General features: G+C 41.8%; 2 protein-coding genes across 4 annotated transcripts in view; both read left to right on the top strand.

The window, feature by feature from the left end:
• Positions 1 to 27,134, top strand: part of LOC113636649 (polymeric immunoglobulin receptor-like) — a 116,078-nt gene that overhangs the window by 47,520 nt on the left and 41,424 nt on the right. The window lies entirely within an intron of this gene.
• Positions 1,162 to 26,826, top strand: LOC113655509 (CMRF35-like molecule 3). Of its 3 annotated transcripts, none has more exons than XM_047806102.1 (5): positions 19,047 to 19,204; positions 19,440 to 19,754; positions 19,832 to 20,131; positions 20,213 to 20,315; positions 26,621 to 26,826. In XM_047806102.1, the coding sequence occupies exons 1-5, from the start codon at positions 19,144 to 19,146 to the stop codon at positions 26,652 to 26,654; spliced, it is 813 nt and encodes a 270-aa protein (XP_047662058.1). In that variant the 5' UTR covers positions 19,047 to 19,143; the 3' UTR covers positions 26,655 to 26,826. The 3 variants fall into 3 exon arrangements, 2 of the variants coding, with proteins under 2 accessions (XP_047662058.1, XP_047662057.1); XM_047806101.1 differs by lacking the exon at positions 26,621 to 26,826 and adding an exon at positions 20,904 to 21,087; XR_007139073.1 differs by lacking the exons at positions 19,047 to 19,204; positions 19,440 to 19,754; positions 19,832 to 20,131; positions 26,621 to 26,826 and adding exons at positions 1,162 to 1,345; positions 2,523 to 3,051 and having other exon boundaries at positions 20,213 to 20,305.

The raw sequence follows: 27,134 nt of genomic DNA on the forward strand, positions 1-27,134 counted from the left end.
GCAAAGAGGGACATATTTCAAGGGAATGCAAATTTTCCCTTAAGAGATCAGGCCCCAAAACAGATTTAAACCAGTTGTAGGCTACATTAAACAGACTGAGAAAGGAGCTAAAAAATCTGTGTAACTCCTTGCCTGGTGTTTTTCACCAAACTTCTCAACAAATTTGGCAAAGCCAGAAAAACAAAATGCTTTCTGGTCAGAAGTTGTGGTAAAGAATTACCAAAATGAGGGCCCATGGTCTGCTCAATGGGAGATTCACGTCACAAAACTGGTAAGAGGTAATTCCACTTAGATTCATTAATATCATAAAAAGCTGATGGCAGTCATCAGGGCCATGTAAATAGGCAAGTTTATGTTGTATGTGTTTGTAATATTTTTTTTTTGTGTGCTGTGATTAAAAAAGGAGGGGGGGGTATAAACTCATTATGTTTTCAAGTGTTTTTCAGGTCAAAAAGAAATAGATGTGGGGATGGATAAGAAAGGCAGCTCTCGTGACAGCAGTGCCCAACGCTGTCCCAAAGTGCTTATCTACAATGGATCCAGGTTCCGGTCTGGATGAACCTTACAGCATGATCTCCAGACCCAGATGAACAGTGTAACAGGAATGTATAAGGTCATCTTGACAACAGCGTTCCTGAGGTATCACAGTGCTGTTGCAACCAGTTCATCAACTCCTCAGAGAACGTCTTCAAGTAAATAATCTCAAGTATTGGAAAAGATTTGAAGAATTGTTTGAAAGGATTCTAACAATCTGGACAATTTGGGAATATTACAGAAGAATGTATTAAAGAATGGACTTTAAGGACTTTTAGGTTTATCACACAGTTACCATCAGGAGAATGGCGAGGACTGGACATAGAACGCTGTGACAAAACTACATTGGTTTTATTTGCATGTTTGATGCCTTGGAAAAACAAACATTATGTGGGGCACCCCACACTAATTATGAGGCTTGTGAAATCGATCTAACACATGTCCACAATAATTTTACAAGAGTAATAGTTTCACACAGGAAAACATGTCACCACAACTCATGATCACGTTTCAATCTTTGTTAATGATAACCACATGATAACACTTTGTCCGATTAAGGTTACTTTACTGTGTATGATTCCAGAGACAGCTTGGTTCATAGGAAAATATTACTTTCCATATGTTAATTTCAGGGGGGCACGGTGGCACATGGCACACGGTGGCACAGGGTGGCACATTCGCCTCACACCTCCAGGGTCGGGGTTCGATTCCCGCCTCCGCCTTGTGTGTGCGGAGTTTGCATGTTCTCCCCGTGCCTTGGGGGTTTCCTCCGGGTACTCCGGTTTCCTCCCCCTGTCCAAAGACATGCATGGTAGGTTGATTGGCATCTCTGGAAAATTGTCCGTAGTGTGTGTTTGCGTGAGTGAATGAGAGTGTGTGTGCGCCCTGTGATGGGTCAGCACTCCGTCCAGGGTGTATCCTGCCTCGATGCCCGATGACGCCTGGGATAGGCACAGGCTCCCCGTGACCCGAGAAGTTCGGATAAGTGGTAGAAAATGAATGAATGAATGTTAATTTCACTCTACAGACAATGTCATTGAATCCAGCAGACAATTAGTTTTTGTGGAAGATATCCCAGAATTTGATTTTGAGTTACCAAAATTGGATAATATGCTAATGACATTAATGCAGAGAAAAGACGACCATATTGTTAAAGCTCAACAAGGTCTTATGGGAAAAGATAATGTCTTAACTAAACAAATGCATGGTGGTGATTTGGTTATTGCCTATTCTGATTTGATTTGGGATGTAACCTTCAAAACCGCTGTTGGTGTTTGCATCTTTCTCATTTTTGTCAATGCATTATGTTACGAGTCTCAGAATCTCATTTAAACTACAAAGAGGAAAACAGTATAAAATGCGTGAGCAGGATTTGCTCTGGGTTCTTACCGACTCCGACGAACCCAAACCACGCCACGTATTGTTCTTTAATAAGATCTTAAACATCATCATCTTATTTTTGCACTACGCATTTTTTTCTTACACTCACATATACAGACACACACATACAGTGCACACAAATACACACATGCACACACAAACAGAAACACATACATACGCACACACACGTGTGTGCTGACAGACACGCACACACAGACAAAAACACTTTCACATACACACACAGACACACACAAACATACGCACACACACTCATGCACACACACACAGGCTGGATGATGAGGTTCTGCATTTTATTGTTAATATTTCTATGCTTTGCATAATCTCCATTATTATATGGGTCAAATCACCGAAGTTGCATTTTGAGGTCAAAACAATTTTTTTCTGCTGATTTTTTTTTGGTAATTACAATCAATCAAAACTGCAAGCTAGACTGTTAAGTTTGCCAACTTCAATTTTGACAATTTGGAAAAAAATTTATACAAATTTTGTGAACAAGATCTAGAATTTATTTTCCTTTATTTTGATGAAAACCTCATTAATAATCAAAACACATAGAACTCTGACCCCTGGTGTGTTTTCTGTTTCAGAGAGCAAGAGATGTTCTGTATCATAGACAACTGAAGGACGTGATCTTGGTGACATCAAGAATATAAGAAGCTCATATGATCTATCTATCTATCTATCTATCTATCTATCTATCTATCTATCTATCTATCTATCTATCTATCTATCTATCTATCTATCTATCTATCTATCTATCTATCTATAATTGTTATAAATTCCCTTACACCACTCATTTACTGCCTATTTATTCAGATCTGTCAGTGAATGAGAGCAGAGTGAGAGGTGAGGAAGGAGGCAGCGTCACAGTCCAGTGACTCTACAGTGCTGCGTATCAGAATACACAGAAGCAGTGGTGCAGATTTAAAGATGGACAATGCAACACAGTGAGGACTGAAACATCCCAGAAATCAGCAGTGTACATCAGTGATGATGGGAGAAAATCCTTCAGTGTGAGGATGAGCAGACTGAAGTAGAGTGATACTGGATGGTACTGGTGCAGTGCAGGAGATCTGCAGGTTCCTGTTCACATCAGTGTCAGTGATCCACCTCCAGGTATTATCACAAACACTGATCAACTTTAACAAATGATGAGACAGAAATCACACTGATTATTTCCTTTGTTTTGACAACAGTGATTACATCAAATACTACAACAGTGACTACAAACACTCAAAGACAATACGTACATGTAAGTAGGAAAGCTTCATGTACAGTAATTTATTCATGGTATTTTCCTCTGTAGTTTTACTTGTTTTATATTTATTAACTTTTTCAAAGATGGAGGTGATGTAAAAATATACATCATAAAAAAAGGATATCGTTATAACTTTATAACTATATACTTTCTTTTCTTTTCTTTTTTTATATTTTAAACAGATCTGACTCAAAGCACAATGCAGATAACATCAGATGTACATATTTAGAATAAATTTGGTGTATTAGTTTTTCTTAACATATTTCTAATCAGAGTTATTTCTCACCCACAGTGTTTGTGAATTCAGTTCACAGCAGTGATGAAACCACGTTAGTACAAACACATTATTCTCTCTTGCAGGAAATGCTGAACACTTTAGACCATGATGTTTTTCTCTGCAGTTTTACAGACATGTACATTTGTTGCTTTATTGAAAGGTGAACAGGTGACTATTACACATGATACTTTCCACAGGCCTAATGCACTCAGATATATGGTCAGAGTTACAGCCTAATAACTGTCTGTATTTGAGGAGGGAAAGAAAAAATCTAACAAGAAAAAAAAACCTTAGTCTTTGAAAACTGTATCATTGATCTAATCTAAAAGCACAAATACGCACACACACACACATATACACACACACACACACACACACACACACTCACAGACACACACATACAGTACACACACACACACACTCACAGACACACACATACAGTACCCACACATACAGTACACACACACACACACACACACACACTCACAGACAAAAACACACACAGACACACACACACACGCATGCACATACAGGCTGGATGATGAGGTTGTGGATTATTATTGTTATTATTTTTTAACTTTGCCTATAATCTCCATTATTATATGGGTCAAATCACCAAAGTGGCATTTTGAGGTCAAAACTATTTTTTCTGATGATTTCTTTTTAGTAATTACAATCAATCAAAACTGCAAGCTAGACTGTTAAGTTTGCCTTTTTCAATTTTGACTTAATTTGGAAAACAAAATGTATAAAAATTTGTGAACAAGATCTAGAATTTATTTTCCTTTATTTTGATGAAAAACTCATTAATAATCAAAACACATAGAACTCTGACCCCTGGTGTGTTTTCTGTTTCAGAGAGCCAGAGATGTTCTGTATCATAAACAACTGAAGGATGTTATCTTGGTGACAATGAGAATATAAGAAGCTGGAATGTTGGACGGACTAACTATCTATCTATCTATCTATCTATCTATCTATCTATCTATCTATCTATCTATCTATCTATCTATCTATCCATCTATCCATCTATCCATCCATCCATCCATCCATCCATCCATCCATCCATACACAATCTCTTATCTTAGTCAGTGGAACTTTTCTGTAAAAAATCATAACTGCATTCATTCATCTATTAACATTGTGTGAAGGAATATTACATTTGGTTGTTGATTACAATAAAGTTTAGTACAAAAAAGTTTCCCTTTCTCTGACATGTTAAGTAACTGGATGATAAATGTCAGGCCACTCAGGTGCTTGTTCAGTCCCTTGATATATGTCGACACTGGACTACTGCACCTCGCTCCTGGCAGGTCTGCCTCTGAGCACCATTCCACCTCTACAACTGATCCTGAATGTAGCTTCAGGACTTGTTTAAAACCTTGCTATGCCCCCCCCCCCCCCCCCCTGCATTACCAGCATGAATGTGTGCCAAACAGTTAATCTCACCTACAAAACTCACTCAGACCAAAATACACTGGCAACAATTCTCATTCAGAAAACACACATTTCATTCACAACACACTGACCTAAAAAACACTAACAACAGGAAGCATTACATAATTGATGAACTTTTCTTTTTTAAAGTTTCAATGATTTTCCACATCAATCAGTTCTTCATATAGAAAACTGTAACACAATTTCACTTTATTGAAAGCATTTGTAACACGAATGAATAAGAAATTAATCCAAATTTAATCCAAATTTATTTTTTATATGAATATAGTACTTGAAAATTATAACCAAAAGGTGAAAAAAGAGGGAAAAAACTCCAGGGCTGCAATGATAATAAATAATAAGAATAAGAATAAGAATAAATAAAATACATTCTACACATTACTGTAACATGTGTAGTTGTTCATTATAGTAAATTACACTTCTAGTCTGCTCTCTCTCTAGCATTTGACCACAAGTTCTCATCAACATCATCTTCCACCTCCATGCAGATACTGTAAAAACTCCTCTATGGGGTTTAAGAAAGGGGAGCATGGAGGCAGGTATAATACTGACATCCTGGGATGTGCCACAAATCACTCTGTGACTGCAGCAGAGTGGTGGAATGCCACATTATCCCACACAACAATGAAGTTAGGGAAGTTTGATGCCCTTTGGCTTCTCTCCTCTGCTGGCACAAGTGGAATATGTAGGTCATTTAGAAATGAAATGAGCCTCTCTGTATTGTAGGGGCCAATGAGTGATTTGTGTAACAGCAAACCTACATTGGACATTGCTGCACACATCGTGATGTTAGCTCCCCCTTGGCCTGGGACCTCCACAGTCACTCTCTGTTTCATTACATTTCTTCCCCTGCATCGTGTTTTTGATAAATGCAGATAAAGATAAAAGTATGTGGAGTTCGTCTGGCTTCCATCTCCATTACCCTCTAAGTTGCAGACTCTTTCACAGTAATTGACATTATGCATCAATGTGTATGTATCCTGTTTGGTTACTGAACAGACATCTTACCTGGACATTCGGTCTTACCTGGACTCATCGAGTTCTTTCACACGTTCACTGTTTCTCTCAAAGGGTACAGTGTACAGTTGCTTCATCCTTATTTTATGTTTCTCTAGGACTCTGGCAATTGTAGTTGTGCTAACCATATTCACATTTTCAAAAGTGCCATTGTCTGCCAGCACTCTCTCCCGAATTTCCCAGAGTTTTATTGCATTGTTGGCAAATACCATATCCACAATGGCAATTTCTTGCACAGCAGAACAGATTCTAACTCTCCCTACTCTCGTGGGCAACCTTTGGATCCTACAGTAAATCACAACTATTACTGTATTGTTTTTTTTAATTGCAATTAAATTGCATTTAGCTTGTAATGATTAGTTTTTTAATTTCTGGCTATAAAATTGAGAATATTATAAAATAATTACTGCATAAATGCTTGGGATTTGCCATCAATCTGTTTTGAATGTGTTCTTAATCATTTTGAATGCAGTGTGTTAGCATTAGAATAATGTGCGAAAAAAAAGAGTTCCTGAATTTTGAAAAGTGTGGTCACTGAATAACATTTTGTCTGAAAGCAATGAAAAATGGTTCACAGTTTGGTCTGCATTGACTTCTGTTTTGCTGACTGTGTGAAGAGTTTTGAAAATGTGGTTTCAGTATTGAACAATGCTTAGCAACTGAAAAAAACTACACCAGGTTACGTATGTAACCCGGTTTCCTGAGAGGGGAACGAGACGCTGCGTCAGTGCTGACGCTATGGGAATGCTTCTTTGAGGAAGTTGTGTCTGAAGCTCTGTGTGCACACGCCATTTAATGGCTCAGAAAGGACACGTGACGGAGTTAATTACTCGCCAGTAAGTCCATATAAGGGCATCTACGTCACGCTGCTCCAGCTCTCTTTGTCTGAAGGAAGCGCGAACAGATGCCTGGGGCGTGGCCAGCAACGCAGCGTCTCGTTCCCCTCTCAGGGAACCGGGTTACATACGTAACCTGGTGTAGTTCCCTTTCGAGGGAACTCGACGCTGCGTCAGTGCTGACGCAGCGTCGAGTTCCCTTTCGAGGGAACTCGACGCTGCGTCAGTGCTGACGCAGCGTCGAGTTCCCTTTCGAGGGAACTCGACGCTGCGTCAGTGCTGACGCTATGGGAATGCCAATACCCACGCCGCCACGCACCAGTCGATGACTGCGCCAGAGGCCGTGAGAGAGCACGAGCAGACTGGGAACAGCACATCATAGGCCCCGCAGTACCTGGGACCCTGGAGTGGGGTCCAAGTCCAGGTCATAGAATCTGATAAAGGTGTGCGGAGAGGACCATCCTGCCGCAGCACAAATATCTTCAATGGGGACACCCCTGGCCAAGGCACTGGATGAGGCGATACCCCTAGTGGAGTGGGCCCTGATGCCAAGAGGTGAGGCATGACCGCGCACCTCATAGGCCTGAGTAATGGCCTCCACCACCCAGTGCGCCAGGCGCTGTTTGGAAACTGGATTACCCCTATTCCGGCCCCCAAAACAGACAAAAAGGGCAGAGGAGTTACGCCACGAGCTAGAGCGGTGGACGCAAGTCCTCAGGGCCCTTACCGGGCAAAGCAAGTGCAGCCTCTCCTGCTCCGCCGACTCATGGGGCGGGGGACAGTAGGCTTGCAGGATGATTGGACATCCCGCCATCCTGGGCACCTTAGGGACATATCCTGGCCTGGGGTGCAGGATAGCCTTGGACATACCGGGGGCAAACTCTAGGCAGGCGGGGGCGATCGACAAAGCCTGCAAATCCCCGACTCTCCTGAGAGAGGCCAAGGCAAGAAGCAGGGCAGACTTCAGGGTCAGAAACTTCTCAGAGGCTGACTCCAAGGGCTCAAAGGGGGCTTCCAACAGCCCCTCCAGGACCACGGAGAGGTCCCAGGAAGGAAGGCGTGGCCTAGAGGAAGGCCTCAGCCGCCTGACACCACGCAGAAAGCGAGAGACCAAAGGGTGCCTACCCAAGGAGGCCCCAAGGACAGGTTCGTGGTTCGCGGCAACTGCGGCCACGTACACCTTTAGAGTAGAAGGGGACAGGCCCCGAGAAAAGCAAGACTGCAGGAACTCCAGCACTGTACCAACCGGGCAGTGAACTGGATCCTGAGAGTGCTCGTCACTCCAGAGGCGGAAAAGCCTCCACTTCAGAGCATACAGTTTCCTAGTGGAGGGAGCCCTAGCATTCAGCAGAGTCTCTGTCACCTCAGTTGAGAGGCCTGCGTCTAGGACCTGGTCCCCCTCAGGGGCCAGACCCAAAGCTTCCACATCTCGGGGCGGGGGTGATGAATTGCCCCCTGCGCCTGAGAGAGGAGATCCCTCCTGACGGGAACCTCCCATGGAGTGCCGTAAAGGAGGGAGACTAGGTCTGTGAACCAAACCCGAGAGGGCCAACGGGGGGCAACTAGGAGAAGGTTGACCCGGTCGTGGCGCACTCTGGCTAGGACTTGCGGGAGCAGAGCTACCGGGGGAAAGGCGTACAGACGGAGCCCGGCCACGTCCATACCAGGGCATCCAGGCCCAACGGGGCCGGGTGAGAGAGGGAGAACCACAGCGGACAGTGGGTCGACTCCTCTGAGGCGAACAAATCCACTTCCGCCCGGCCGAAAATCTGCCAGATTCGCTTCACCACGTGAGGGTGAAGACGCCACTCCCCGGGCTTTAGCACCTGCCTCGACAGGAAGTCTGCCTCCCAATTTACACGCCCTGGGATAAAAACCACTCTTAGCGAAAGAAACCTGGTCTCTGCCCAGAGCAGAATCTGCCACGCCAACCTGAACAGGGGGCGTGAACGCAGACCGCCCTGATGGTTGATATAGGACACCACCGCGGTGCTGTCTGTTCGCACTAGGACATGACAGCCCTCCAGGTGCGGGAGAAAGTGTTGCAACGCTAGGAACACAGCCCTCATCTCCAGGCAATTTATGTGCCATGAGAGACAGGGGCTCTCCCATAGACCCTGGGCCGGGCAGCCATCTAAGGCTGTGCCCCAGCCCGAAAGCGAGGCGTCCGTCGAAAGAGTCCTGCGACGGTGACACGCCCCTAGAATGGGACCCAAGGCCAAGAACCGGGGTCTTTTCCACATAAGGAGGGTACGAAGCCCACGGCGCGTAACCCGTATAACCCTGAGGGGATGCCTGCGAGGATGAAAGCCCGCCCCCTTGAGCCAGAGCTGGAATGGCCTCATGTGAAGCAGACCCAAAGGAATAACGTTGGCTGCTGCTGACATGAGTCCGAGCACCCTCTGTGCCTCGGCAACAGAGAGGCTGCGGCCTAGCCGAATAGCTTTCACCGCCGACAAGATGGAGGCCACCCGGGTGGGAGACAGATGTGCCCGCATCGTGGTGGAGTCCCAAACCACCCCCAGAAAGGTGGTTCTCTGAGAAGGAGAAAGCACACACTTTCCTGGGTTCAGCCTGAGTCCTAAGGACCTCATGTGGGCAAGCACAGCATCTCGATGCCTGGCTGCCATAGCCTCCGACTGGGCAAGAATGAGCCAGTCGTCCAGGTAATTCAGTACACGGATGCCCTGGAGACGCAATGGTGCCAGGGCAGCATCTATGCACTTCGTGAACGTGCGTGGTGAAAGGGCTAGGCCAAAAGGAAGGACACGATACTGGTACGCTTCACCCCCGAAAGCGAACCTGAGGAACTTCCTGTGCTCCGGCAGAATGCTTATGTGGAAATAAGCATCCTTGAGGTCGATCGTGACAAACCAGTCCTCGGATCTGATCTGGGACACGATCATCTTGAGCGTGAGCATCTTGAACTTGTAAGTCTTCAGAGTACAGTTCAGAGCCCGCAGGTCCAGAATCGGACGCAGCCCCCCGTCCTTCTTGGGAACAACAAAATATCGGCTGTAAAAGCCGGAGTCCTGCTCTGGGAGGGGAACATGCTCTATGGCCCCTTTCTCCAGAAGTGAGAGGAGTTCCTCCCGGGGGAACGCCGCCTGGTGCCCGCCCACATTTGTGGGCAACACACCCTGGAAACACGGAGGACGTGAGGAAAACTGGATCCTGTACCCTCTTTCCACAGTATTCAGGACCCACTGAGACACCCCTGGCAGAAGTTTCCACGCTGCCAGGCTGCCTGACAGTGGCGTCAAACTTGTGCAGACCTCCCGGGCGCCCTGAAACAGCGCACCGGCAGGCGCGAACCCGGGAAGATCTGCACAAGAAAGGGGAGCCGACACAGGCCCCACTGCCCCCCGAAACGACAAAGGCGGCGGGGCTGGCAGTAGGGGGAGCGTCTCTGAATAGGGCGCTCCCAGGAGCCCCTGCCCTCGGGCATCAGGACTCCTTCATGGCCCGCTTGGCTGAGAGGACAGACCTAAGGTCCTCTCTCACCGGACGGGTCCGGGTCCGGGCATGTGAACCGGCCTCCCTAGTTTTAGACGGGGGGGCTCGGGCCGCCACACTAGCTCTTCTCACTGCCCTGAGTGAGCTAGAAGGGGGGGGGGGGGGGGGCTAGATGGCCCAGGCTGCTCCCCGCGGCGAGGGAGAAACTCCTTGAACGCCGCTGACTGGCGTTTCACCTCCTGATGCCTGTCGACGACAGTACTAACTGCGTCGCCGAACAAGCCCTGAGGTGAAACTGGGGCGTCCAGGAGAAAGGACTTATCCTTCTCCCTTATGCCTGTCAAATTAAGCCACAAGTGCCTCTCCGCGGCAACCAGCGCAGCCATAGTACGGCCTATAGTGCGGGCCGTCTGCTTCGTGGCACGGAGCGCGAGATCAGTGGCGCGGCGGAGCTCGGACACCGCCTGAGGTCCCAGCCCTTCACCGCCATCCAGCTCTGCTAGCAGATCAGCCTGGTAGGCCTGCAAGACCGCCATGGTGTGCAGCGCTGCACCCGCTTGACCCGCTGCCTCATAGGCCTTACCCACAATGGCCGAAGTGGTCCTACATGGCTTGGATGGAAGGGCAGGTTTTCTCCATGCGGGCGATGCAGGGGAGAGATAACTGGCTAGCGTCTCTTCAAGCCTCGGCATCGTCCTATACCCATGGTCTTCAAGCCCATTAATGGCTGAATAGTCTGACATGGCTGGAGAAAATACACGTGCCGAAAAGGGATTTTTCCAAGACCTCGATACCTCAGTATGGAGGTCTGGAAGAAATGGCAGACGCCTGCGTGCAGGTGGCTGACGGCCTGAAGTGAGAAAGCGGTCGTCCAGCTTAGAATGGGCGACACCAACTACCTCCTCAGGCCAATCTAAATTCAGCTTCTCAACAGCCCGAGTTATTACCTTGAGGAGCTCCTCGAACGCGACTGATTGCGTCGGCCGTTCTGAGGTGGAAAGCCCCTCCCCTTCGACATCGAGCTCCTCAGAGCCGGATGCGGAAAGCAGCATGCTCTCTTCCGGGTTGGGAGAAATCGCAGCGCGAGCTCCCGAACGCGAAACCGAGCGATCGGAGTCAGGGGAGAGGGCAAGAGAAAGGGGAACACCCGTCTCTTGCTCCGCCTCCGCTAACTCAACCTGGGAACCCCATGATTGAAGCCGCCACGCTGCCTCGGCAGACGCAGGACCCGAACCACGAGGCGCAGCCGAAGCTGAAAACACAACCAGGCGGGATCGGAGCGTGCGGAAAGGGAATCCCTCACAATGCACGCAGCCGGCTCCCTCGAGAGCCGACCGGGCATGCTCCTCTCCCAAACACACCACACAAAGAGAATGCGCGTCGTCCGCCGTGATAAAGCGGGGGCAAGGATGCACGCATCTCTTAAAGTGCTTAGAATGCAACATTTTGCCTAGTCTTTCCCTATTTTTTTCTTTCCCTGCACTTGACGGACGGACAGACAAACGACACACATACACAGAGCGCTTCCTGAAGACAAAGAAAGCTGGAGCAGCGTGACGTAGATGCCCTTATATGGACTTACTGGCGAGTAATTAACTCCGTCACGTGTCCTTTCCGAGCCATTAACCTGTTATCGCACACGAACGATCGGACGAAATTGTATACAAAACAAAAAGTGATACAGCTCCCACATACTTTAACACACAGGGGTGAGCCTGGTCTCATTGGAAAGAAGTGATTCTCTAGTTTCAGATACAAGTGTCAGATTGATTCTAGGCCTTACTGACACAAAGTTACAGAGGCTAGAATGGAAAATTTTGATTTTCGCCTGAGGTTTTTAATTTATCTTATTTCTCTGGAACATGTTAGGTAACATTTAACACCTGAGGGTCATAGCCACATGTCTTGGCTTTCACCAAAAAAAAAATCAAGTCAAAAGACCCAAAAATGGCTTCAATAACACTATTTTTCTACGGACATGTCCATCCGGTCATGTGTTTCTTGTTTACTTGTTTACTGTATAACTTTGAATTAAAAGACTGCATGCTCAGTTTAAATGGCCAGAAACCAGCACAGCCTCTCTCTCTACTATTCTGCTGTGTAAAGAGGCCTGTAACCTGACACCCTGAGCTGGGAGAGTGTGAAAAGTTCAAGGATTGCGCAATAAACCCATCGCGCACGATTTTCGCGCAGAAGCCAGCATTAGAGAGGCGGGTCGTGGCATACCGTTGGAATCGTCTCCTTATTGGCTAAAGAGCTGTATAGGTCCCGGCCAATTTCATTGCTATTGGAAGGAGTAATTGTCAGTCAAAGGCGGGTTCCCAAAAATGATGTCTGACCTCATTGGCTTCTCAGCCGTCTATCTCTGCAATACAAGCACCGATTGGCTTAAGTGAGGGCTTGTTTGATTCGTTACGCCCTGGGCTATAAATATGACGTAAATTTAGAATTTTTGAATACCCCAATGAGAAGTTAGAGCCGAAACAAAGATGGTGGCGCACCACTGTTTCCAATTTTTCGGAATATTTGCGGCGCGACCAAAGCGTTTTGGATTAAAAGGCTTACAGATTTCAGTTCCTTGGACCTGTGTGGATTTTTGTGGAATATTTGTTTTGGAATATATTACCCCAGTGAAGAAAGGGATGCGTCTAAAGGTAAGGAAAAACTGGTCTAGCGCCACCTAGGTCAGTTTTCTCCCAAAAATTTTTTCTAAGAGTATGACGGCTATGAATCATATTATGCTTTGTGCGTGGGCTTAAAAAAATATTGAGAGTATAAACTTTACTAGAAACATAAGTTTTTTCGTGTTTTTAGAGGATTTAATGCTTAAAAGTTACAATGAAATTATGCAGCTTCAGCCCCTAGCGGTAGTGTTCCACAGGTGGAACGGTGTTCAATAACAAATGGCGTGTGTGCACACAGAGCTTCAGACACAACTTCCTCAAAGAAGCATTCCCATAGCGTCAGCACTGACGCAGCGTCGAGTTCCCTCGAAAGGGAACTGTAATAATCAAAACACATTGAGAATTAATTAAAAAAACTATATCATTGATCTTATCCAAAAGCAGCTTTATAATGATGGCTGTGATACTTCTAGAACAAGGATGATGTCAACAAAACAAATTATATAAGCCATTTCACATAATGTAGTTATCATTCAGATATGTTCACAACGACAGGATGCATGTTCATGTCTCGTCTCTTTATTGTTCTGTGTAACCTGGTGAGCTGTAATACACACTGTGATTGACCCCTGGTGTGTTTTCTGTTTCAGAGATCCAGAGATGTTCTGTATCACAGACAACTGAAGGACGTGATCTTGGTGACAACGAGAATATAAGCAGATGGAATGTTGGATCTACTGTATCTATCTATCTATCTATCTATCTATCTATCTATCTATCTATCTATCTATCTATAAAAAAATGATTATCTTGATCAGTGGAACTTTTCTGTAAAAAAGCATAACTGCATTCATTCATCTAATAAAATTGTGTGAAGGAATATTACATTGAGTTGTTGATTACAGTAAAGTTTTGTACAAAAAAGTTTCCCTTTCTCTGACTTGTTAAATAACTCTATGATGAATGTCAGGCCACTCAGGTGCTTGTTCAGTCCCTTGATATATGTCGACACTGGACTACAGCACCTCGCTCCTGGCAGGTCTGCCTCTGAGCACCATTCCTCCTCTACAACTGATCCTGAATGTAGCTGCAGGACTTGTTTAAAACCTTCCTATGTTCTCCTAAACCACCCTATTGTTATATTTCTCCCCCCACTGGCTTTCAGTAGCCACACACTTCAGATTTAGAACACTGAGGCATGTCTACAAAGCCAAAATCAGACCCGCAGCCTCAAAAATCAAAGTACTTACAGTAACAAACCACTCACTGCACCACACTTCCTCTTATCTTCTAGCACTGCACCACTGATCACACCAAGATTCATATCAAGTTTCTTCTCTGTTCACAATTAGTTCATAATTCTTCCCCAATTCTATATATTGAAGTACATGTTATTAAAAAGAAGACATGATTGGAGCAATGATGCCTTTGTGGGCACAATGAAGCAGGCCATAAAAAAACTGGTCCTTCCAGGTTGGACATCATACAGCAACTTGTTTTATAACCATATAAGAGGGAGACTGTGGTGCAAAACTTAGCTTAAAGTAACATGAATTAATAAAACTAGAAAAGATTTATTAAGAATAGTATACCATGTGTCTGCACTGCAAGGCATGCAATGAAGTCTGTCTCAGTTATAAAAGCTATAAAAATGTGTCCTTTGTCAGCCTTCTTCTCTTCACACTGATTTTAGAGCACACAGTGTGATGAGCAGGAAGAGGAACTGCTTGAGCCGCTACAGACACAGTACCAACTTCACATAGAAGCAGGACGTAAGAATCCCTCACATCTGATTCAACATCAGAACAAATCAACATGAGCTGCTTTTTTATTCTTATTCTCATCATTTCCGGTAAGTTCATTTCTCATGCAGTCTTGCATATGCAATGTAACTAATTAATACAACAAAACCCTAAAGTATTGGAGTATCGTATCAACTGTCAGTAATATGTTGTATTATCAAGTATGGATATTTTATTGTCTCTGAGTAATTGCAGTGTTTTTCTGTTCTGTATGCAGTTTATGCCGTTCAGTCACAGAGGTACTTTAGTCTTAAACCTGGATCATCTGTCACCATCCCATGTCATTATAATAGGGAATATATACAACATAAGAATTACTGGTGCTCTGGTACATATTTCTTTATGTGCGAAATTCAGGCCTATACCTATCATAGAAAGGGGAAAGTTAGAGTTACTGATTACCGAGCTGAGAGTTTCTTCACTGTGACTCTGGATCATCTCCAGACAACAGACACTGGATGGTACTGGTGTGGTGTAAAGATAGACGGATCATCAGATGTCAGTGAAGCTCTTTACATCACAGTGAAATCAGGTATTAAACTGCAATATGGAAATAATTTTTGAATTCATCAGTAATATTATGTTGCTAAAAATGTATTATACATAATTGACAAAATGCATTATTTGAGCTTAGATCCTGATCTGTCAGTGAGGGAGAGCAGAGTGAGAGGTGAGGAAGGAAGCAGCGTCACAGTCCAGTGTCTCTACAGTGCTGAGTATCAGAATACACAGAAGCAGTGGTGCAGATTCAAAGATGAACAATGCAACACAGTGTGGATTAATACATTCCGCTATTCAGCAGTGTACATCAGTGATGATGGGAGAAGATCCTTCAGTGTGAAGATGAGCAGACTGAAGAAGAGTGATACTGGATGGTACTGGTGCAGTGCAGGAGATCTACAGGTTCCTGTTCACATCAGTGTCAGTGATCCACCTCCAGGTATTATCACAAACACTGATCAACTTTAACAAATGATGACACAGAAATCACACTGATTATTTTCCTTTGTTTTGACAACAGTCACTACATCAAATACTACAATGGCGACTACAAACACTCACGAAGACAACATGTACATGTAAGTAGGAAGGCTTCATGTTATGTAGGCATGGTGTTTTCCTCTGCAGTTTTAGGTTTTCTTTTCATGAACTTTTTCAAAGATGGAAGTGATGTGAAAAAAAAAATCATAAAAAATTAATATCATTATAAATCTGTCTGAGAGACTGCAATCACCATGAGCTAATGTATATAAATGAAGGAAAAATATTTCAAGTGATAAAACTTTACTTTCTTTTTCTTTTATGTCTTTAACAGATCTGACTAAAAGCACAATTCAGGTAACATCAGATTTACATATTTGGAACAAAATTTGTATATCAGTTTTTCTTAACACATGTTAACAATCTATAGATATGTAAATTTGTGGCATTATTGAAAAGATGAACATGTGCTTAGAGTTCAAACCCAAACACTGCAGTATTTAAGCAGTAAGTGAACAGGTGATTATTACACATGATACTTTCTTGCTTATAGAAACTTTCTCATGTCACATGGGATTATGTAAATAAACATGAAATCATGTGTCATGATAATGTGCACCAGTGAGGGAAGTAAATAAGTACATGTTGTCTGGTTACAGCACTTAAGCTGACAGTTTGTGAGGGTAATCAGAAATCACAGCTCTTTTTTTTTTTTTTTTTTTCTTGATTTATTTTTTTTTCAAAGGAATAATACAGTTTTGCTATTTAAAAACATTCATTTTCATATTACAACATTACAGAGAAAAAAATACCCCAAAAACTTCAGTCTGTAAGATTGCAAAAGATTGTTTAATCACTTTGGTCAGTGATGCTCATCTGTCTCCACTGTCTCAGACAACATCTGGTGCCTGAAGTGTAGAAGCTGAATGTTTTATTAACTAACTAACTAACTAACTAACTAACTACCTAACTAACTAACTAACTAACTAACTAACTAACTAACTAACTAACTAACTAACTAACTAAATAACTAACTAACTAAATAAATAAATAAATACATAAATAAATACATAAATATATAAGAGGAAAAAACATTCAATGTTCTTTGAGATGTAGGAGAAAAAAAAAATACTTTGGATGATTTATCACCAAAGAAAGTACCAGTACAGTGAACCATGTACTTCAGTACTGTAAAGCAACTAGACGTCATTGGAGGGATGATTCATATTAGAAGGTGAACAAAATAAGGAAACACACACACACACACACACACACACACACACACACACACACACACACACACACACACACACACACACACACACACACACACACACACATAAATTCATTCACAAAAACACTCACATAGACACACAGACACTCATACACACATATACACAAAAACACACACAGACACACATACACACACATGCACACACACCCACAAACATATAAAAATACACACATTTATACACAGACACACATACACAGACACATTTACACACGGATGCATATACACAAACACACACACAGACACACACACACACACACACACACACATGCACGCACACCTACACACATAGACACACACAGACACACACACATACAAACACATGCACATACACATACACAGACACGCATACAGTACAAAGACACATACAGACATACAAAGAAATTTTTTTTATATACTCTACATACAGTACATACAGCAAACAGGGAAGGAAGTGCTATTACACACACGCACATACTGTACACCCACCCACACACACACACACACAAACATATGCATGCACATACACACACACAAAGGCAAACACATACACACGCATGTACATACACAGACACAGACACACACACACATACTGTATACACATGCATGTACATACACAAACACACACAGACACACACATGCACACACTAAGACACACACACACACACACATGCACGCACACATACACACATAGACACACACAGACACATACACATACAAACGCATGCACATACACACACACAGACACGCATACAGTACAAAGACACACACAGACACACGAAGAAATTTTTTTATATACTGTACATAAAGTACATACAGCAAACAGGGAAGGAAGTGCTATTACACACACACATACTGTACATACACACACACACACACACAAACACACAAACATACGCATGCACATACACACACAAAGGCAAACACATACACACGCATGTACACACACACACACACACACACACACACACACACACACACACACACACACACACACACACACACACACACTTATACTGTATACACACACACATACTGTATACACATGCATGTACATACACACACACAGACACACACACACACACACACACATACATACGCATGCACATACACACACAAAGGCAAACACATACACACGCATGTACATACACAAACACACACAGACACACACATGCACACACTGAGACAAACATACACACACACACACACACACACACACACACACACACACACACACACACACACACACACACACACACACACACACACACACACACACACACACACACACACACACACACACACACACACACACACACACACAGAGGCTGGATGGTGGTGTTGTGGATTGTTATTGTTAATGTTTCTATACTTTGCCCATAATCTCCATTATTATATGGGTCAAAGCACCAAAGTGGGATTTTGAGGTCAGACTATTTTTTTCTGATGATTTTTTTTGGTAATTACATTTTTTCCCTGTATTTTTGACTAAAACTCATTACAGTTTTTTTTTTCAGTTGCTAACAAGCATTGTTCAATACCGAAACCACATTTTCAAAACTCTTCACACAGTCTGCATGAATGTTGCCAAATAGTTAAGTAATATTAGAAATAAAATGTACTGCAGGTTCAAGTCTCTGTGCTGAGTGATTGTGTGAAACCTGATGAACTTCCTGGTAGCATCTGGGTTTAATACTTTTAATGAAAATAGAGAAAAAGCGCTCCAAAGTCAACGAAACTTACCGATTTCTGAGGTTTTGCTCTATCTTTAAGAGCTCTTTTTACAGTTATAACCTGGTTGTTAAACCATATAACCTATAATGCATTTCAGAAACTGTGATCCAGAGACATCAGTCACTTAACAAGTGTAAATGATTCCCTGTGATGGTGCAGGGTCTCTGTGTAAAAATGTGATCATGTGACCAGTCTGCGCTTATAGAAGGTTTAAAGTGGACGAGTAATTATTTATAATCTTAATATTTGGTGTCAATAGCTGACAAAGTTTCTTTAGGAGTCTGTTTTTTCTTGCAATTATTACCTGTGACTTGTTCAACACTGACTTTAATTTAAAAATGTACCTCAATTAATACATTCAATTATTTGTGCCTTTTTTTAGAGGGGGTAACAGTATGAGATAAAAAAAAGAAAAAACAGGAAGTCAGCTAGTACAAATTAACATCAGCCACAAGTAGGAAGTGTATTTTTTTTATACAAGTCTCTTAGAGAAACATGGGCTTTTACTCACTATGTGGTTCTGTAACTCTCCTTGGGTTTTTCCTCTGTATATCAGGTAAGAATAAAACTCGATCATTCTCATATACTGTCTGGGTATCCTTCATTTTCTAAAGGGTTAAAGAAGCTCTTGTTGTTTATTTACTCTCATGGAGCAGTGGCTGTTAACAGCTTTCATCACTGGTAGATTAAATGTACCTCAGCAGTGACACAGTGATTCCTGAATGTTCTGATCGTCCTGATTCAGTATCTGAGTAACGCTAATACTGCTTCCTAATGTGGCTTGCTTGCAGAGGTAGAGAGCATGAGGACACTGAACAATGTAGCTGTAAAAAGTGGAGGATCTGTCACTATTCCATGTCTTTATGATGAGAAGTACAAAGCAAACAGTAAATTCTGGTGCAAAGGGTACATTTGGCGTATCTGCAGTATCGTAGCCTATGCAAACTCAAGTGGAAATCCATCAGTCATTGATCATCCAGAGCAAAATTTGTTGACGGTGGAACTGAACTCTGTCTCTGAGTCTGGAACGGGTTGGTGTGCTGTAGAAATTGGGGATAAATGGCAGCAGGATGACCGTGATTATTTGTACCTGACGGTTGGTCAAGGTAAGAAACTGAAATGAATCAGAATTATAATTGTTATAAATTCCCTTACACCAATCATTTACTGCCTATTTATTCAGATCTGTCAGTGAGGGAGAGCAGAGTGAGAGGTGAGGAAGGAGGCAGCGTCACAGTCCAGTGTCTCTACAGTGCTGCGTATCAGAATAAACAGAAGCAGTGGTGCAGATTTAAAGATGGACAATGCAACACAGTGAGGACTGAAACATCACAGAATTCAGCAGTGTACATCAGTGATGATGGGAGAAGATCCTTCAGTGTGAAGATGAGCAGACTGAAGAAGAGTGATACTGGATGGTACTGGTGCAGTGCAGGAGATCTGCAGGTTCCTGTTCACATCAGTGTCAGTGATCCACCTCCAGGTATTATCACAAACACTGATCAACTTTAACAAATGATGAGACAGAAATCACACTGATTATTTTACTTTGTTTTGACAACAGTCACTACATCAATTACTACAACAGTGACTTCATCAAAGCCAACAGTGCCTACAACAGTGACTACAACAGGGACTACAACTGCTCATCAATACAACCCATACATGTAAGTAGGAAAGCTTCATGTTATTTAGTCATGGTGTTTTCCTCTGCAGTTTTACATGTTTATATTCATGAACTTTTTCAAAGCTTGAAGTGATGTTAAAAATAAACATAAAAAAATGGAATCACCATGAGCTAATGTATATGAATGAAGGAAAAATATTTCAAGTGACCAAAACTTTACTTTCTTTATCTTTTATGTTGTAAACAGATCTGACTCAAAGCACATTTCGGGTAACATCAGATTTACATATATGGAATAAAATTAATGTTTCTAATTTGAGTTATTTCTCACCCACATTGTTAGTGAATTTAGCTCCCAGCAGAAAAAAAATCAAACAAGAAACATAAAAACCTTCAACTTTGCATACTGTATCATTGATCTAATACAATAGCAGCTTTGTAATTATGACTGGGATACTTCTAAAACAGGGCTGACATCAACCAGTCAAATTTCATCAGTCATTTCACATAGTTAGATATGATCACAATGACTTGTTGCATGTTCATCTCTCGTCTCTTTATTGTTCTGTGTAACCTGGTGAGCTGTAATACACACTGTGATTGACCCCTGGTGTGATTTCTGTTTCAGAGACCCAGAGATGTTCTGTATCTCAGACAACTGAAGGACATGATCTTGGTGACAAGGAGAATATAAGAAGCAGGAATGTTGGATCTATCTATCTATCTATCTATCTATCTATCTATCTATCTATCTATCTATCTATCTATCTATCTATCTATCTATCTATCTATCTATCTATCTATCTATCTATCTATCTATATATCTATCTATCTATCTATCTGTCTGTCTGTCTGTCTGTCTTTGTGTCTATCTATCTATCTATCTATCTATCTATCTATCTATCTATCTATCTATCTATCTATCTATCTATCTATCTATCTATCTATCTATCTATCTAGTCATACACAATCTCTTATCTTGGTCAGTGGAACCTTTCTGTAAAAAAAGCATAAATGCATTCATTCATCTATTAAAATTGTGTGAAGAAATATTGTTGATTACAATAAAGTTTAGTACAAAAACGTTTCCCTTTCTCTGAATTGTTAAATGTCTCTATGATAAATGTCAGGCCACTCAGGTGTTTGTTCAGTCCCTTGATATATATCGTCTGGCAGGTCTGCCTCTGAGCACCATTCCACCTCTACAACTGATCCTGAATGTAGCTGCAGGACTTGTTTAAAACCTTCCTATGTTCTCCCAAAACACCCAATTGCTATGATTTCCCCCTACTGGTTTTCAGTAACCACACACTTCAGATTTAGAACACTGAGGCTTGTCTACAAAGCCAAAATCAGACCCGCAGCCTCTAACCTCTCACTGCACCACACTTCCTCTTATCTTCTAGCACTGCACCACTGATCACACCAAGATTCATATCAAGTTTGTTCTCTGTTCACAATTAGTTCATAATTCTTCCCCAATTCTATATATCGTATAAGTGCAAATTATTAAAAAGAAGACTAAGTTTCATGATTGGAACAATGAGGCCTTTGTGGGCACAATGAGGCAGGCCATAAAAAAAAAAAATGGTCCTTCCAGGTTCCTCATATATGACTAGAAATACTGACAAAGACACAGACATATCGAGTCCCGTGAGTTCAACAGTGTTTCATTTTAAAGCGAAATTTCACAGAGCCTTTCACAGGGCTGGACGTCTCACAGCAACATGTTTTATAACCATATAAGAGGAATTCAGATAAACTATTTATGAACAATGTAATAAACATATGATCTTATCGATGACTGACACTGTGGTGCAAAACTTAGTTTAAAGTAACATGAATTAATAAAACTAGAAAAGATTTATTAAGAATAGTATACCATGTGTCTGCACTGCAAGGTATGCAATGAAGTCTGTCTCAGTTATAACAGCTATAAAAATGTGTTCCTTTGTCAGCCTTCTTCTCTTCACACTGATTTTAGAGCACAAAGTGTGATGAGCAGGAAGAGGAACTGCTTGAGCCGCTACAGACACAGTACCAACTTCACAGAGAAGCAGGACGTAAGAAACCATCACATCTGATTCAACATCAGAACAAATCAACATGAGCTGCTTTTTTATTTTTATTCTCATCATTTCGGGTAAGTTTATTTATCATGCAGTCTTGCATATGCAATATAATTAAATGCATAAAATTATGCAATGTAACTAATTCATACATCAAAACCCTAAAGTATTGGAGTATCATATCAACTGTCAGTAATATGTTGTATTATCAAGTGTGGATATTTTATTGTCTCTGAGTAATTGCAGTGTTTTTCTGTTCTGTATGCAGTTGATGCCGTTCAGTCACAGAGGTACTTTAGTCTTAAACCTGGATCATCTGTCACCATCCCATGTCATTATAATAGGGAATATAAACAATATAAGAAATATTGGTGCTCTGCTGAGAGTTTCTTTACTGTGACTCTGGATCATCTCCAAACAACAGACACTGGATGGTACTGGTGTGGTGTAAAGATAGACGGATCATCAGATGTCAGTGAAGCTCTTTACATCACAGTGAAATCAGGTATTAAACTGCTATCAGGAAATAATTATTGAATTTAATAGTAATATTATGTTGCTTAAAATGAATCATACATAATTGACAAAAAACATAATTTGTGCTTAGATCCTGATCTGTCAGTGAGGGTCAGCAGTGTGGGAGGTGTGAAAGGAGGCAACATCACAGTCCAGTGTCTCTACAGTGCTGCGTATCAGAATACACAGAAGCAGTGGTGCAGATTCAAAGATGAACAATGCAACACAGTGGGGATTAAAACATTCTGGCATTCAGAAAACTCTATAGAAGTTTTCTGTTATAGTAACTTTATAGAAACTCTCATGTCACATGGGATTATGTAAATAAACATGAAATCAAGCTTCATGATAATGTGCACCAATGACAGAAGTAAATAACTACATGTCGTCTGGTTACAGTACTTAAGCTGACAGTTTGTGAGGGTAAAGGTGTCTGCCAAAAAAGTCTATGTTTACTGTAAGGGTACTTCTTTATTAATTATTATTAATAATGAAATCAGAGTTTTTTATTTGGTTAAGGTTCTCTTTCTTTTTCTTGATTTTTTTTGTTCAAATGAATAATACAGTTTTGCTCTTTAAAAACATTTATTTTTTATATTACAACATTACAGAGAATGTTGTAATACCCAAAAAACATCAGTCTGTAAGCTTCCTATTAGCTGTTTAATCACTCAGGTCAGTGATGCTCATCTGTCTCTACTGTCTCAGACAACATCTGGTGTCTGAAGTGAAAAAGCTGAATATTTTATTAAATAAATAAGTAAATAAATAAGAGGAAAAAACATTCAATGTACTATAAAATGTACGTGAAAAAAGTACTTTGATGATTTAGAACCAAAGAAAGTACCAGTACAGTGAACCATGTATTTCAGTACTGTAAAGCAACTAGACGTCACTTGAGGGATGATTCATATTAGAAGATGAACAAAATAAGGAAACACACACACACACACACACACACACACACACACACACACACACACACACACACACACACACACACACACATACCTGTACACACAGACACACACATACAAACACATGCACATACACACACAGACTCACAAATACACACGCATGCACATACACAGACACACATGTAGCGATTTTGGCTCACGAAGCAAGGTAAATATTTATAAGTAACTATAATGTGTTATAGTGACTTCTAAATGTTTTAACCTAAGTTGAGATTAACAGTAATGGAATTAACGTTACACTTATTTGGTCTGTTCGTCCGGCGAACAGGCCGTGTAACCTTTATTAATTCTATGAAGGCGGTATCTTCCCGGCCAAGAAAGATTCGCTTCCCTTTTACTTTATACCGTAATGTAAATTGAATTAACTCAATAGAGCATGTAGTTCAGACCCGATGTTGCAGGTACCTTAATTTGTGAGCGATACTCAGAGACAAATCACCTGTGGCTCAAAATTTTGACATTTAATGAATGAGACAAACACAACATAAAACTAACTACACAAACAAACAAAAGAAATAGGGAAAATGAATATGAAAATAAAATAAAACAAAAGAAATTAAAATTGGGGAAAGGGAGGAAGAGACTGGAAAGAAGAAACTAGAGAAAGGAAGGAAAGGAATGGCAAGCTTAGACTCAAAAATTAATCACACCCTAACTGGGAAATCATCACAGAAACTTAAATTCACCTTAAGATTCAATGAAAGATTCCTACTTAAAAATTACGCATCTAAATTGGTTGGTAAAGGAAACGGTTACTTGCATTGGCTTACTGCACAAGAGTCCGGATGCAACAGACTCTGAAAAGTCAGTTAGGGTGGGGTCAGACGTTCTTCCAAGTTCTCCTGAAGATCAGAGCAGTTGTCGTTCTTGGAAGTGAAGCTTGCTGGAACTTCTTTGAAGGAAGACGGAGTCGTCTTGAAGCTGAAGTCTCATCTTGAAAGTCTGACCATGGATTAGTGGTGTTTGTGACAATTTAAAGGTCGTGAACTCCACCCATCTTTGGGGAGATGACCAATACTTCGGTCAAGGTTTTGGAGGGAAAAACTCCCTTTGTTTCAGGTGTCTGTGGGCGTGGTTTAGCTATCAAACTTTTAGATGACTTTAAAGTTTGATCCAGGGTGTATTAAGACGGTATGGCGCCTTTCGTGCTCAAATAAAATACACCAGTATTTAAAAAACGAGTAACTGATAATTTTGTGGTCATTTGGGTACAAAACATGAAGGGTAATGATGGTATAAAGGCAGCGGTACATTACATACATAGATCAGTAATCGAAGGGTAACTGATGTTAATACGATGTGTTCTTATAAAGGCAAAGAAACAAAAATGAAACATAAACAAGATGCACTTTCCTTAGGGAAGTAAGAAGAAAACGATAGCTTCGTATACATTCTGACATCAGACCTTAAAGGGGCATACGGCATTAGAACAGGTAAACATTAACATGCCATGATCAGTAAGATATGATGATAGAGTATAACTGATTTTAAAATACAATGTTGTTTTCTGATACATGAATAAAATACACCATTGTCAGGAAATTAAGGAGCAAATAATTTTACGTCAGGCAAGCCTTAAAAGAAGAAACACATTACAAAAAGGGTTATAAGAATGAGAACCTTAGAGTACCTTATCTTGGGTTTTATTAGTAAAAGGAATGTCTCATTGTATTGTGTGTGTGTGTGTGTGTGTGTGTGTGTGTGTGTGTGTGTGTGTGTGTGTGTGTGTGTGTGTGTGTGTGTGTGTGTGTGTGTGAGAGAGAGAGTGTGTGTGAGTGTGACTGTGTGTGTGTGTGTGTGTGTGTGTGTGTGTGTGTGTGTGTGTGTGTGTGTGTGTGTGTGTGTGTGTGTGGGTTGAGAGCCCCTAATCAGAGAAGCCGCATGGGGTTATCTGGTCTTTGTGTAGGCTCCAGTCATTCTGGAGCCAGGTGTGGGTGTAAAACTGGGTTGCTCATCGGTTAATTGAGGAGTAGATGTTGAAATTTAGGGTGACTGGGACATGAAATCTAAAATGACCAGTACCAGACGCTACACACACATGCACACAAACAGACACACATGCATACACAGAAACACACATGCACACAGACAGACACACGTGCATACACAGACACACACACAAACACATTTACACAGCATGCATATACACACACACACACACACACACACACACACACACACACACACACACACACACACACACACACACACACACACACACACACACAAAGACACACATACACACACAAAGACACACATATACACACACACACACACATTGACACACACAGATGCACATACAGACACAGACACGCATACTGTACACACACAGACACACATACATACACACAGAGACACACACGCATACCCACACACATATAAACACACATGCACATACACAAACACACACAGACACACATACACACACAGAGAGACACACATATACACACAGACACACAAGCAGACACACAGAGGCTGGATGACGGTGTTGTGGATTGTTATTATTGTTAATGTTTCTATACCTTACCCATAATCTCCATTATTATATGGGTTAAAGCACCAAAGTGGCATGTTTGTGTCAAACTATTTTTTTCTGATGATTTTTTTTGGTAATTACATTTTTTTCCCTGTATTTTGATTAAAAACAGATTTCACATCGTTATCATTCAGATATGATCACAATTACAGGATGCGTTTTCATCTCTCGTCTCTTTATTGTTCTGTGTAACCTGGTGAGCTGTAATACACACTGTGATTGACCTCTGGTGTGTTTTCTGTTTCAGAGAGCCAGAGATGTTCTGTATCGCAGACAACTGAAGGACGTGATCTTGGTGACAATGAGAATATAAGCAGCTGGACTACTGCACCTCGCTCCTGGCAGGTCTGCCTCTGAGCACCATTCCACCTCTACAACTGATCCTGAATGCAGCTGCAGGACTTGTTTAAAACCTTCCTACTGTATGTTCTCCCAAACCACCACATTGTTATATTTTCCCCCATACTGGCTTCCATACATCAAATATAAAACACTGAGGCGAATGTCAGCAAAAATTACCGATTTCTGAGGTTGTGCTCTAATTTTAAGAGCTCTTTTTACAGTTATAACCTGTTTGTGTTACCATATAACCTATAATGCATTTCAGAAACTGTGATCCAGAGACATCAGTCACTTAAAAAGTGTAAATGATTCCCTGTGATGGTGCAGGGTCTCTGTGTAAAAATGTGATCATTGGGTCTTGTGATCTCTGTGATCATTATTTTCTTGCAATTATTACCTGTGACTTGTTCAACACTGAC

The sequence above is a fragment of the Tachysurus fulvidraco genome, chromosome 22 (genome assembly GCF_022655615.1).
Source record: "Tachysurus fulvidraco isolate hzauxx_2018 chromosome 22, HZAU_PFXX_2.0, whole genome shotgun sequence".
Taxonomy (NCBI): Eukaryota; Metazoa; Chordata; class Actinopteri; order Siluriformes; family Bagridae; genus Tachysurus; species Tachysurus fulvidraco.

Excerpts from the sequence above, each read along its gene's own strand:
- LOC113655509 (XM_047806102.1), top strand. The coding sequence starts at position 19,144 with ATGGGCTTTTACTCACTATGTGGTTCTGTAACTCTCCTTGGGTTTTTC. Across the intron at positions 19,205-19,439 it reads GTTTTTCCTCTGTATATCAG|AGGTAGAGAGCATGAGGACA; the intron begins GTAAGAATAAAA and ends GCTTGCTTGCAG. Across the intron at positions 19,755-19,831 it reads GTACCTGACGGTTGGTCAAG|ATCTGTCAGTGAGGGAGAGC; the intron begins GTAAGAAACTGA and ends CTATTTATTCAG.